This window comes from Pseudorca crassidens, chromosome 18 (genome assembly GCF_039906515.1).
Source record: "Pseudorca crassidens isolate mPseCra1 chromosome 18, mPseCra1.hap1, whole genome shotgun sequence".
NCBI lineage: Eukaryota > Metazoa > Chordata > Mammalia > Artiodactyla > Delphinidae > Pseudorca > Pseudorca crassidens.
In genome coordinates this window covers 11,269,355-11,284,313 of record NC_090313.1, presented here as the reverse complement: position 1 = coordinate 11,284,313, position 14,959 = coordinate 11,269,355, and the positions used below count along the sequence as shown (strand labels likewise).

General features: G+C 36.1%; 1 protein-coding gene across 2 annotated transcripts in view; it reads left to right on the top strand.

The window, feature by feature from the left end:
- The window catches only part of PCCA (propionyl-CoA carboxylase subunit alpha), a 355,122-nt gene that overhangs the window by 193,041 nt on the left and 147,122 nt on the right, over positions 1-14,959 (top strand). For both annotated transcript variants that reach the window (XM_067713375.1, XM_067713376.1), the window contains exons 17-18: positions 4,353-4,463; positions 10,557-10,665. In XM_067713375.1, coding sequence (XP_067569476.1) covers positions 4,353-4,463; positions 10,557-10,665 — 220 coding nt within the window. The remainder of the gene's footprint in view (positions 1-4,352; positions 4,464-10,556; positions 10,666-14,959) is intronic.

Here is a 14,959-nt window from a genome sequence, read left to right as displayed (position 1 = left end):
GGTGCACCGTTCTCTTTGCTCATACGCTTTGGCCATGGTGTCCTTCTTTCAGTCCTCTTCATAGAAATACCTGGTGGTATCCACTTACTTTTTACCACAATGAAAGGTCTTGGATACTTTAAGTTGCTCCCTAATATTACCCATCTTTGTGTCCTTCTGCATCTTTCTCTATTTTCTTTCCCAGCCAGGAAAGTTTGTGTAAGTCACAAATACTTTCCTCTTCCTGGAACAACACATCTGTCATTTACTGTGCATATAAATCTCTCTGGCAAGTTGTAACTCTTTTCTTCTAAAGTGGTTTAGTTTTGTCTGTTTGTAAAACATATGACAGAGGGATTCATTTCCCTTTTATAGCCTGAACTCTTTTCAAGGAATATTCTGTTTAAATTCTTGTCTACCTAGTTTGTCTTTCTAAGCATCCTAACACTTGGCTTTTAATTAATTGCTCTTCATTTTTGTCTATCAAAATATCACCTATAATACAGGCAAATGTCAAATTTTTGCAATGATTTGTTAGATATATTGATGCAGTCAGAAGTTTTTATACCTTTCAGTAATTCCTCATAGAAATGTACATAATTACAAAAGTCCTTCAAAGTGTTAGTCATTGAATATGGGCCAAGTCATTATCCACAAAGCAAGGTTGGGATAACTGTGCATTTCTCCTGGGCATGTGCTGTGAAAGATATTTATTAGATCATTGTCTAGGATAACTTCTCCCGTGGAATATTTGTGTAGCTAAAGGAATAGCGTTAAAATTTGAATTTTGGAACTTTCTCTAAATGTTTTGAAGTAGTTTGAATAGATTGAAAATTGGCTTTTATAAAACTTTAGACATGTAATATCTTCTGAGTCAGGAAGAGAGTTGCTCAGAATTTTTCATATGGTTGCTAGTATGGTCTAGTACAAAGGGATGCATAGAAAAATACCTGGAAGGCTGTATTAACTTGTTAACATTTGTTGGCTCAGAGATAGGAAGTCATATCAAAAAGTATGACCTTCTCCCCCATATGTACACATTAGGGTACAGGGTAACTGCTGTAACAAAGATTCTTAAATCCAGTGGTATAAATAAGATAGAAATTTATTCACTTCTCCCTGGTCCGTGCTGATGGGGTGAGTTAGTTTCCTGTGCTCATTTCAGGAGATACACACACATCTGTCTCTTCCCCCTCTGCTCATCCCCACACTTACCCTGTTGCTCCTCTTCATCTGCATTGCCAAAGCTGAGTTCCTGCTGTATCAGGAAGCCCTTAGGAAAAGGAAAGGAAAGGAAGTTCTGGCAGTTCTTTTTTTCATGTAAATGGGGCTGGAGTTGGATACATCACTTTAACTGTAGTCTCTTGTCTAGGAATTGGTTTGCCATGTCTAGCTATAAGATAGATGGGGAAATGGAGTCTGTGTCTGGATGGTCTTTTGTTCAGCTAAAATTCTATTGTGGAAAAAATAAAAAGCAAATTTTAGAGGAAACCTGCAGTCTGTCACAATATACTTCTGTATTTAAAATTTTTTGTTTTACCTATATTACTGTTGTAACTTATATTGTACTAAACATTAGATGAATGATTCAGTCTCTCTGGATCACAATTCTCTTATTTTTGTCTCCTTTTGCCTTGTAATATTCTTATTCTATAACTGGTTACTGAAAATTCCCCCAAAGCATGTACCATACTGTTTGCTTTTGTGTACCTTCCTGTCATATATAATTCCTGCATGAGTAGTAGGTGTGGAGAAAATGTTGAGAGAGAGAGAGAGAGAGATTAATCTGCTCAGAACATCAGCATTGTTAAAACTTCGCAGCAGATGTGGCAGACTTTTGGTAAAGGGCCAGAGAATAAATACCTTAGACTTTGTGGGTCACATGGTCTCTGTTGCAACTACTGGGCTCTACTGTTTAGCATGAAGACAACCGTATATAAACACTGCTGGGTTTCAATAAAACCTTATTTACGATTTGACCTGCAAGCCATAGTTCGCTGATCCTTCCTTGCCTTATAGGATGGGTACACCCTCCAGATGGAAGTAGCGATAAGCTTAAATTTGTGGAGCTGCATTCTTACAGAATGTTAACTAGAAGTTAGGTAGGTAGGTCAGTGCTGAGGCTTAGGATGCTGTACAGCTTCTGTCGTTTGTTTATTACATGTTGTCTTCTGCTCTGTATTCTCATATAAAAGGATAATAATGAGCACAATAATAATTTACCTTTTTGAGTGCCTGGCATTGTGTTAAACATTATTTCATTTGTACCTCATGACAGTCATACTAACTAGACTGGTGATAATAAATCACCATTTCACAAATGAGGAAACTAAAACTTCGAGAGTTTAAATAGCCTTACTCAAGGTGAGAGGTAGATCAGGTACTTGAACCTGAGTGATTCTTTGCTTACTTTGTAATTATTCTTGTATAAGTGAGGATTCTATAAGACTTGAATCAGATCAAGAACAAGCAAGAACAGAATCAGGCTTTCTAGGTTTGTTACGAAGTATAGTGGTACAAATTAGAACTATGCAAGAGTGGGTTAAAGAATTGGAAGGAATTAGCAAACCTCTCTGTTTACTTCAACTTCAGCTCTCTTATGCTCCAGTCACCCTTCTAGTGGACACCTACTCTAATTCCTGCTTTCCATGGTTTTGAGATGGCTTTTTGCTTTACTTTTTACTCCTATTTAATATCTTTGTAATCTACTCCCTTCATAAAGTCTTTCTATATCACAGAATCCTCCTCATACCATTCATATCCCTCTTGTGGTAGTTACCTATTTAAACTTTACTTTGGAATAGTCATTGTGTACTAGGCTCAGTTTTTCCTACTTGATCACAGGCTTTTTTCTTCTTCTCGTCCTCTTTGTCGTCTCCCTTTCCCTCCTCCCCCCCGCATCCCACCGCCCCTGCCCCCTGCCCCCTGCCCCAGCCCCCCTTCTCCTTTTCTACTTATTTTGAAGTACACTTGACATATAATAAACTCATATTTAAAGTATTCAATTTGATGAGCTTTGACATATGCATGTATACACCTGTGAGACCATCACCACAATCAAAATACTGAACATTTTTGTCATCTCCCAAAGTTTCCTCATGGCCTTTGCCTCTCCACCCTCTCTCCGACCCTGTCCTAATGCAGCCACATGATCCACTTTCTGTAGGTTGCATTCAGTATGCATTGTTTTTGGTCTTGCTTCTTTAATTCAGCATAATATTTTGAGATTCATCCTTGTTATGTGTATTGGGGGACTCACTTCCTTTTATTGCTGAGTAGATTTCCATTATATGGACAAACCACATTTTGTTAATCCATTCACTGTTGATGGACATTTAGATTGTTTCCAGTTTTTGACTTTGCAAATAAAGCTGCTAACCTCTGTGTGTGTTTGTATAGGCATATGCTTTTATTTTAACATGGGTAAATACTTAGGAGTGAATTGTCTGAATCATATGGTGAGTATATGTTTAACTTTTAAAGAAACTGCCAGACAGTCCAAAGTGGAAGTAAACTGTAAAATCTACCAATTTATTCCCTGTCACCCACACAGGTGGTGACAGTTCCACTTGTTCCACATTCTTGCCGACACTTAGTATTATCTGTCTTTTAATCTTTAACCACTTAAATTGGTGTTTGGGTATATCCCATTGTATTTCTTTGACGGTGATGTTGAATGTCTTTTCCTGTGCTTACTGGCCATTTGTATATATTTTGTGAAATGTCTCCTTAGATCTTTTGCCTATCTTTTCTCACCTGGTTTGCTTGTCATCTTATTTTTATATTGTTAGCATTCTTTATATATACCAGATACAAGTTCTTTATTTGAGATATGTGTTGTGAATATTTTCTCTGTGGCTTGCAATTTCATTTTCTTAATTACATCCTTTGAAGAGCAGACTTTTAAATTTTGATGGAGTATAATTTGTTGATATTCTTTTTATGGTTCATGGGTTTTGTGTACTATCTAAGAATCTGTTTCCTACCTCAGGGTAACAGATTTTTCTCCTGATTTCCTTCTATAAGTCTTATAGTTTTAGTTTTGTGACCCAATTTGAGTCAATTTTTATGTATGCTATGAATTAGGGTTGAGGTTCACTTTCTGTTTTTCCCAAATGTGTATCTAGTAGTTCTAACATTTATTGAAAATACATTGATTTTCCCACTGAATTTCTTAAATTTGCATTCAGAGTTTTATTGCTGCCTCAAGTTCAGACATTTTTTGTTGTCAATTGAAATCAAGGAGGTGAGTAATCTTGCATGGTTTTTTGCTAGGCCATAGGACACTGATGATAAATTTCTCCAGATAATAGGAGTTAGATTTTTAACAGACTCATTGTTTTTAATTCAGCCTGTTACCATTTTATTTTTAGGTGTTACACATAATATTGCATTACTTCGAGAGGTGATAATCAACTCACGCTTTGTAAAAGGAGACATCAACACTAAATTTCTTTCTGATGTGTATCCTGATGGCTTTAAAGGTTTGTATATATTGAAGTATTTTAGTGTGTTAAAGTTATTATTTTTTATACTTTATTACAGTGTATACTTTATTCTGAAATTAGGGCCTTGGGCCTATATTGTACTTGATTTATGGATACACTTAGAGTATCCTAGACTATAGACATTCATGATTTTGAGTATTCATGAGTGACTCATGAATGTGTAATAATCTGTAATTTTGTTGAGTGAGAAATTCAACTAGTATGTGGAATGTTGTGTTTCTGAAAGTCAATACGTGTTTGTATTCCTCACTGATAGGAGTATATACAGGAACTCTTCTTTAATATTAAAAGTGTTTCTTTTTGAAAATTAGCACGGAAAATTTCAGACTACTAGGTGCTATTCCTATTAATGAAAATGGGGATGTCTAAGAAGATGATGGCTTTATTCTGAAAAATGAGTTTTGAATAAAGTAATGAGTGGACTGTGAAACTTAGCACTGCAAAGTTATCAGTGAGTGTTTCCAGGTAGTAGAAAAATTGCTCATTAAGTGAGAGAGAAAACCCTTGAGTGCGCATTGAAAATGTGGTTAGCATGGTGTTAAAGACACTGACAGGACTTAACGTGAGACTTACCAGAAACGTTACGCGCAGGCTCAGCGGCCACGGCCCACGGGCCCAGCCGCTCCGCGGCATGCGGGATCTTCCCGGACCAGGACACGAACCTGTGTCCCCTGCATCGTCAGGCAGACTCTCAACCACTGCACCACCAGGGAAGCTCTCTACGTATATTTCTAATGAGCTTGGGGACATATGAAGATTAGGTCTTCTCTCACAAATTTTAAGTGTTCTTTATATCCATTTAAAGTGTTTTAGTATATAAAATGACTCCTTCATTTTAGGAGCTGTATATAGATTCAGGTCAGCTTCACTGAATACATTTACAAAGCAACTTATTACATCAGAATTTATAATACAGAGTTTTCATAAGAATAACTGGAGATTACTGATTTGATTGTTCTTTCACAACTTCAGTGTTACAGGGCTTTATCATTAGTACCAAGAAAAATAAAGAATGTGTTTTATTTCAGAACTTAAAACAGAGACTAATGAATCATCAGGTTCTTTTTCCTGAATTTTTGAATTTTTAAAAATATAAATGACAACCTTAACATGATTGCACTTTTGTTCTTGTGTGATTATTTCATTAATATCTGTTGGTTGCATGAAGCCAGGAACCACTTAATGTTATTGCTTTTTATTGTTTCACTAGCAACTAAAACAGACATTAAATAAATATTTGTTGAATTAAGGAAAAGAATCTTTTTTATTTTTTTTTGATTTAGATGATTCTTTTTATTTTTATCATGGCTTTACTGAGATATGTTTCACATACCATACAATTAAAAGTGTACAATTCAATGGTTTTCAGTAAGGGAAAAGAATCTTGTTCATAGTATGGGTGAGAAGGTATTACCTTGACTATTTTTACTTAACTGTACATGTGTCCAGATTACAAATTGGTTTTATTTTGATCCTAACATTTTGGCTTCTTGTCCTTTCCAAAGTTTTAATTAAAAGTTATTGTCGGTTGTGAAATGGACTCAGATTTCCATGTGCTTTTGTGTCTGCCTGGCTTACGTGAAACAGTAGGCAGAAGGAGAGAACAGGTCAAAACTTAAGGGAGGGCTTCCCTGGTGGCGCAGTGGTTGAGAGTCCGCCTGCCGATGCAGGGGACACGGGTTCGTGCCCCGGTCCGGGAAGATTCCACATGCCGCGGAGTGGCTGGGCCCGTGAGCCATGGCAGCTGAGCCTGCGTGTCCGGAGCCTGTGCTCTGCAATGGGAGAGGCCACAACAGTGAGAGGCCCGCGTACCGCAAAACAAAACAAAAAACTTAAGGGAACCTTTAGAACACACATATTGTATGTGTGCATGGGTATTTATATATACATACACACATTTATACATGTGTTTATGCATATTTGGTATTATATCCCATTACCATGGAAAAGAAAATGGAGCATTTAAAATTTCTAATTGGAGTTGGGTACTATGTGCTATACATTTAGCAGCAATTGAAAATGTTCCAAATTCTCAAGAGAACTCAGAAATTTTCTTAAAACCGAATATTGCAGTTTGCTGTAATAAACTTAAATATTACATTTCTTTTTTTGGCAGGCAGTTATCAGCACAGACACCATAATTCTGTTTCTTATGCATAACAATTTTTAAATTGTTATAAGTTGTTAGAAGGCCTTTAACAATTTTTAGTCTCACCCTTCATTTTACATGTGAGGAAACCAAAGCCCAGAAAGACTGATAAGGCTAAGTGACCAGTAATATAACAAAGCCAGAAATTAAACTTAGTGTTTAACTTAGTGGTTTCAACTTCTGTTTCAGTACTCATTCAGTTGTGCTAGGATTCAAATTCATAAACCACAGAAGTTTTCAGAGTATGCTGTATGTGTCATATCGTCTGTACAATATGTACGATATGACAATTTAAAAGTACACACCTATATTTGCCATTCTTAATGTCTACTGCTTATTTTATTCCTTCATATTATTTTCATGTCAGTTCTTTCTTCTCTGAATGGCTACTACCTCTTGTTCTTCTTCTTCAGATTACTGTATTTCTCCTTCCCGATTTTTCCCCAGAGCATGTCTTAGATATATTAAACTGTATCATCTTTGATTGTTTGATATATGTGCCTGAAAGAGACAGCAGGAAGTGGCAACTGAAGTTAATCCAGGATCTTATCCATATGTTTGAGGCGGAGTCATTTTGCCCCTTTGGGATTACCCATCTGCTTCCCATCTGTCCAGCTATCCTAGACACTATTCATAGGCAAGTGCCTGTTTTTATGACTGCATTAAATTTTTTTATTATATATGTATATTATCCCAAGTTTATTTGTAGACTAGGGCAGTGTTACTAAAGTCTCTTAGACTGAACCTTGAAATGATTGTGTCTAAACTTTAAAAATAGAATACACAAGAATTTGTTCTTCACGTCAACTTATTAGATGCTGATGTTGAAAAGCTATTTTCCTTTGATTCTGAAAAATAAATGGAAAATGGAGAAGTAGATATTTTGATTTTGAAATAAAGGGAAAATTGAAGAAGAAGATATTTTAAGAAGTATAATTTCAGATAGCCTAGAATGGACATTTTGGACTTATTTCTTTGCTGCCTTGCTACACTTGAACCACCAGCCCCATCAAAAGAAATCATTAGAATTATCTTTCTCTTCGTTGTGGAATGTTTAGACAACTTTGATTTAGCACAAGAAGTCTACTGTTAATTACACTTCTCTTTATTTTTTCCCTTTGAATTTAGTCAAGTATTTCTGTACCTTTAAAAGTGGTAAATATGTGACTGAAGTGTTGCCTTTAAAAATTCAGTCTTTAAAATCATTCAACAAATAATTGGTATAGACTCTAGAAGAAAATCAAAGAGAAATAATATATTTTCCCTGTCCTTAAAGTGGTTATATCATTAGGGAAATAAACAGGTAAAGAACTAACTACACTACAGGACAGAATAAAAGAAGTGCTAAGGTGAAGATACAAGCAAAGTGTCTTGAAGCAGAGAAAAAAGAAACTAATTGCAATTTGGGGAATCAAGGATGGCTTCAAGGACGAGGTGGTGTAGACTATTGAAACACCTCTCCAAGGACTCTCTTCCGTAGGTGCAGGGGCTGTCATACTGCCTCAGGAGAGCCACTGTGTGTATCTCTTCCTGATCCATTTTTGATGTGATGTTGGTGGTTTGAAATCGGCCTTGGAGAAAGTACTTATAGTAAGGAAATTGGCAAATGCTGCACACTACCGCACTTCTTCCTTCACATCCCAGTTGGTTATTAAACATTTACCAGCAAACCCCCGCCTATACTTTGACCTGACTATTGGGAGCAAACAGAGTCATTTGCATACAAAGGAAGAAGATTACCTATCTAGGGAGGGAGACCTAGAAGAATCCCTGAAGACAGCAAGTATTCAGTTTTAGACCTGCAGGTATGGGAGGGAGATGACTGCTGCTGACTGAAAAATTGTGAGAACACTTAAAGGTATTAGAAGAGTACAAAAAACTGTGTTTTAGAAATGAAACATTTCAGCAAAGTGAAAGGACTGCTAAGAACAAAATTACAGTGACCCAAAAAAATACATGGAAGAAGTATCTCAAAATATGTAGCAGGAAGGTAGAGAGAATGAAATGTGCGAAATGATGAGAGATGTAGAGAGAAGTGCCAAGAGATTGTATGTGTAAATAGTAAGGGTTTCATGAAATAAAATCGACAAGGAAAGGTTAATTTTAAAAGAAATAATAAGGGAGATTTTTTTTTTTCACTGTTCTTAAGAAAGACTTGAGATGTTGTTGGAAAGACTCACTGAGTTTCAGACAGGATTAATGAAAAAGAGTAACTATTCTAGGCTTATCAAGAACAAAAAACTTTTTAAAGCTTCTAGAAAGAAAAAAGTTATATGCAAAGAATGTAGAATGAAATCATCTTCAGACTCTATAAAATGGAGATTAGAAAACCTTAAACTGAGTATCTGTTCCATAGGAAGGAACTTGTTCCAAGAGTACTATACCCAACTAAGATATCCCTCATGTGTCAATGTGAAAAGAGAGATTTCCTCGAAAAGGGAAATTACTGAAGAAAATACTTTTTGAGGAAATTACTGAAGAATTATATAATTCCAGTTAGGTTCACAAGGGGCTCTTGGGGACTCCCAGTAATCCCCAGGCCATACTTTGAGAACAGCTCTTGTGTAGATGGTATGTTTTTGAGAAGACCGAGACCAAATTTCTGTAATCCTCATGTAGGGTAGTTTATTATGGAAGCATATGGAATGTTTCCATCACTGCTTCAGTGTTGGGGATGATTAGGAACTTTTCAAAGCCTGTAGGAATGTGGTTTATTAGGCCACTGAGGGTTCTGTTACTGAATTCCCAGACCAACGAGACGTCCCACATTGGTGTTATAGTTTATGGTGCTCCTAGGTTTGTCTCGAAGAATGGGTCACTGGGGCTTTCCTAACCCTTCAGTGTCATGAAACACTGCACCTTTCATTTTCATGGAACACCTCTCCGTAGAAAAATGTGCTGCCGATCTGGAAAGTCTTTATATTCTAGTTGTGAATATTTTTAGTCTTATTTCTGTTTTGAATAATTTTTAAGACATAGTGTTGAAATTACTTCATTTCTTTCCGATAAACTTAAATAACTACCTGATGGTTTTTTCTTCTTTGAATTGTACAAGTAGCATCTTAGTGCTGATGATCCAGCACTCAAATTGCCTATACTGTACCATCTAATAAACTCTATTATCTGTATATAGCATGGTAGTAAATAAATAGTGTTAGAAGTTGTGGTGAGATTACAGAGCACTCAAGGGGATGTGTTAGCTGGCAGACCCTGGAGTATCCAGTTCTGCCTTGATTCACACACTTCTTGAGGAATTATTATGCACATAGAGCAGATTTCCCCGCTGCACCACACTCAGCCAGACCAGGGAGTCTTCCCCAGGTTTGTCAGGCTAGACCACTGCCCCCAGGTGCAGCTGTATTATGGTAAGAAGAGTGAATTAAAGAGAGAGAGAGAGAGAAATCGATTGGTTGGTTGGTTGATTGACTGGAATTCAAACCCTGACTGTAAGTATAGAGGCAAGAGGATCACGTATTTATTTTCTTTTAGTCCTTCACATTAGAAAACATGGCCCAGCCACTGTCCTTGACCGGCAACACTCCTTTTCCTCATTTTATCCTCTCTCTCCTTAGAAGTAAAATTTGGGGTGGGGAGTGATAAGGAGAAGCAGATATGAGGAGCCCTAAGTTTTTCCCAGAGATCTCTGGGAGTAGTTTTCTTATTTGCAATTGTTTTGTTCTGTGCATCTGTTTAATGTCTTCTTTCCCAAATTGGACTATAAACTTCCAGTGAGCAGGGGTATTTGAACCATCTTGCTCCCTCCTTTCCCTCTGGCACAGCCCAGTGTCTGGTACAACACTAGCTCCATAAGAGATGCTTGATAAAATACTTGTTTGAATGACTAATAACTCTGTAATATAGAAGCATAGATGTTAGCATTATGTGTGTGATTGATTGACTGATTGATTGATTTCCCTCAGGACACCAGTTAACAGAGAATGAGAGAAACCAGTTATTGGCAATAGCTTCATCCTTGTTTGTGGCATCCCAATTAAGAGCACATCATTTTCAAGAAGATGAAAATTCAAGGTATGTGAGATCATTTAAAACAATAAATAAAGCAGAAAAATTTGGACATTATTGGAGAAAGTACTCTGAAACCTTATAGGAAATCTGTTCAAGTAATTTGTATTTATTACTTTTGTTTTCTTACTGGAAAAATGTTTTGAGAAGTGTTATAGTACTAAACTTTAGGAAATGACCTGAACAGTTAAAAATATGTATATAAGAAACTTGTTTATAAGCTATAAGAAAGAATTAACAACAGATTGAGTTAGTTATGTGTGAGCCCTAAGTGTACCTTTTAGCTTCCTAATAACCTAAGCAAAAGGGAAAACATGCTTTATACCCGGGCAAGTAAAAAAAATCATTGTGACATTCATGCTTCTGAGTGACAGGATTATTTATTATGAATGTCTGCACTTGCTAGAGTAATCCTACTTAGCAAGTATAGTCCATTACTTGCTAGAGAGGCAGTTGATAAAATTGTGTTACATCAAGTCCTTTTCCTTCCTTTTTACTTTTCCTCAAGAGGAAGAATAAAGATTAGAAAAAAGATGGCAGGTGACTGAGCAGCTCTGAAGAGCACAGATCAGAAACTCAGGTTACTCCCGAAGAATTAGGTAGAAGGAAAACTAAATTGGTCTCAGGATATATATTCGTGGCTAATGTGGTTTTACTCAGAAAATCTGAGTAACCGGAACTTCTCTTTTTAAAAATTTTTATTGGAGTATAGTTGATGTACAATGTTGTGATAATTTCTGCGGTACCGCAAAGTGATTTAGTTATACATATATATATACATTCTTTTTTTAAATGTTCTTCTCCATCATAGGATATTGAATACAGTTCCCTGTGCTATAGAGTAGGACCTTGTTGTTTATCCATCCTGTATATAAAAGCTTACGCCTGCTCACCCCAACCTTCCACTCCATCCCTCTCCAGCCCCCTCCCCCTTGGCAACCACGTCTGTTCTTTATGAGTCTGCTTCTGTTTCATAAGTAGGTTCATTTGTGTCATATTTTAAATTCCACATATAAGTGATATCATATGGTATTTGTCTTTCTTTTTCTGATTTACTTCACTTAGTATGATAATCTCTAGTTGCATCCAAGTTGCTGCAAATCTGCATCTATCCATTCATCTGTCAGTGGACATTGAGCTTGTTTCCATGTCTCGGCTATTGTGAATAGTGCTGCTATGAATATAGGGGAGGGAGCATGTATCTTTTTGAATAAGAGTTTTGTCTGGATATATGCCCAGGAGTGAGATTGCTGGATCATATGGTAATTCAGTTGTTAGTTTCCTGTGGAACCTTCATACTGTTTTCCATAACCGCTGCACCAACTTACATTCCCACCAACAGTGTAGAAGGGTTCCCTTTTCTCCACACCCTCTCCATTATTTGTTATTTGTAGACTTTTTAATGATGGCCGTTCTGACTGGTGTGAGGTGGTACCTCATTGTAGTTTTGATTTGCATTTCTCTAATAATTAGTGACATCGAACATCTTTTTCTGTGCTTATTGGCCGTCTGTGTTTCTTCTTTGGAGAAATGTCTATTTAGGTCTTCTGCTCATTTTTCGATTGGGCTGTTTTTGTTGTTGTTGGGCTGTATGAGCTGTTTGTATATTTTGGAAATTAAGCCCTTGTCAGTCGCATAGTTTGCAAACATCTTCTCCCATTCTGTAGGTTGTCTTTTCATTTTGTTTATGGTTTCCCTTGCTGTGCAAAAGCTTGTAAGTTTGATTAGGTCCCATTTTTTATTTCTGTTTTTATTTCTATTGCCTTAGGAGACTGACCTAAGAAAACATTGCTATGATTTATGTCAGAGAATGTTTGGCCTGTGATCTCTTCTAGGAGTTTTGTGGTGTCATGTCTTATGTTTAAGTCCTTAAGCCATTTTGAGTTTATTTTTGTGTATGGTGTGAGGGTGTGTTCTAACTTCATTGATTGACATGCGGCTGTCCAACTTTCCCGACACCACTGGCTGAAGGATCTTCTTTTTTCCATTGTATATTCTTGCCTTCTCTGTCAAAGATTAATTGGCTGTAGGTGTGTGGGTTTATTTCTGGGCTCTCTGTTCTGTTCTCTTGATCCATATGTCTGTTTTTGTGCCAATACCACACCATTTTGATTACTGTAGCTTTTGTAGTAGTGTCTGAAGTCTGGGAGGGTTATGCCTCCTGCTTTGTTCTTTTTCTTCAGGATTGCTTTGGCAATTCTCTGGGTCTTTTATGGTTCCATATAAATTTTAGGATTATTTGTTCTAGTTCTGTGAAAAATATCATGGGTAATTTGATAGGGATCCCATTAAATCTGTAGATTGCTTTGGGTAGTATGGCCATTTTAATGATATTAATTCTTCCAATTCAAGGTCCTGGGATATCTTTCCATTTCTTTGATTCATCTTCAGTTTACTTTATTAATGTTCTATAGTTCTCAGTGTATAAGTCTTTCACCTCCTTGGTCAGGTTTATTCCTAAGCATTTTATTTTGGGGAGTGTGATTTTTAAAAGATACTGTTGTTTTTACATTCCCTTTCTGATAGTTCACTGTTAGTGTAAAGAAATGCAACCAATTTCTGTATGTTAATCTTGTATCCTGCTTCCTTGCTGAATTCGTTTATCAGTTCTAGTAGTTTTTGTGTGGAGTCTTTAGGGTTTTCTCTATATATAATAGTATCATGTCATCTGCATATAATGACAGTTTTACCTCTTTCCTTCCAATTTGGATACGTTCTGTTTCTTTTTCTTGTCTGATTGCTGTGGCAAGGACTTCCGATTCTATGTTGAATAGAAGAGGCGAGAGTGGGCATCCTTGTCTTATTCCAGATTTTAGTGGGAAGGCCTTAAGCTTTTCACCGTTGAGTAGTATATTGGCTGTGGGTTTGTCATAAATAGCTTTTATTATGTTGAGATATGTTCCATCTGTACCCATTTTGGTAAGTTTTTATCATGAATGGATGTTGAATTTTGTCAAATGCTTTTTCTGTATCTATTGAGATGATTACGTGTTTTCTGTCTTTATTTTATGTGGTGTATCACAGTGATTGATTTGCATATGTTGAACCATTCTTGTGAACTTGGGACGAATCCCAAGTAACCAGTACTTTTCATTTGTTCTTATCCTCAAGGGAAAGTACAAAAAGCTTAATGTATGATCTTTTATTGAAGTTAATTTGGTGACTGTCTAGGGAGAGATGAGAGGATATTGAATTTCTGCAAATTACTGAATGAGTGGAAGGAGGAGGAAAATGGTCAGTAGAGCCAGGAATCTGGTCGGTTTGTTTGTTTTCCCCCTAAAGTCGTGCTCCCCAGTGTGGAAGCCACTAGCCATGTGTGCCTATTTGAATTAAAATTAAATTAAAAACTCAGTTTCTCAGTCACATTTCAATGTCAGTGTCAGTATAGTCACTACCCACACTTGCAGTGCTCCATAGCCACTACTGTACCGTGGTCAGTGGCTACTGTATCAGGTAACAGAAAGAACCTTTCCATCATCACTGTAGTATTTCTGTCAAGCTTTGTTGGACTGTGCTGTTTTGGAGTGATGTGTGTGTAGGAGAGATCTAAGCTTTTGCTTTAAAGCCAGAATCATACCTTGTATGAATAATATTTTTATTATTTTTTTGGTAAATACAATATTCATATCTTTATTCCTTTACCTTCAGGGGTTACTTGGATCTTGACTATTTCAGAAGTCCTGAGTATAGCTAATGATGAACTGGTTTGATCTTTAAGCAGTGTATTCTAGTTATTTTCAGAGAGTGCTGACTTAACATTGGTAAGAATCTGAAGAAGTTTTAAAAAATAAAAGAAGAAAAAATAAATAAAAGACTAAAAATTTCCTGTAATCCTGCAATAACCACTTTTAATATTTTAATATATTCCTTTCCAAGTATATATGTGTGTATGTTTATACATATCCATACTTGTAGTGTATATACCCTACATAATTAGAGTCATACTGGAAATGTCGTTTGAATTTTACTTTTTAAAATTTCATATTATGTTGTGACTGTTTCTTCTCTTTATTCACTACTCTTTGAAAGCACATTTAAAATTTCTATTATAGTGAATTTAAAATATATGCAAAATAACTGCTCTTAAAAACACCATCAAGAATATTATAAAACAGTATAACAAATGGCAGAATGTATTCAGAGATACATGTCCAATAAAGGACTTGAATCTATAATGTATAAATAATTCTTAGAATTAAAAAATGAGCCAAACAACCGAATTAAAAAAAAATAGAAGATTTGGCATAGACTCTTTTACAAAGAAGTTATATGAATGGCAAATAAGTCCATGAAAAGATGT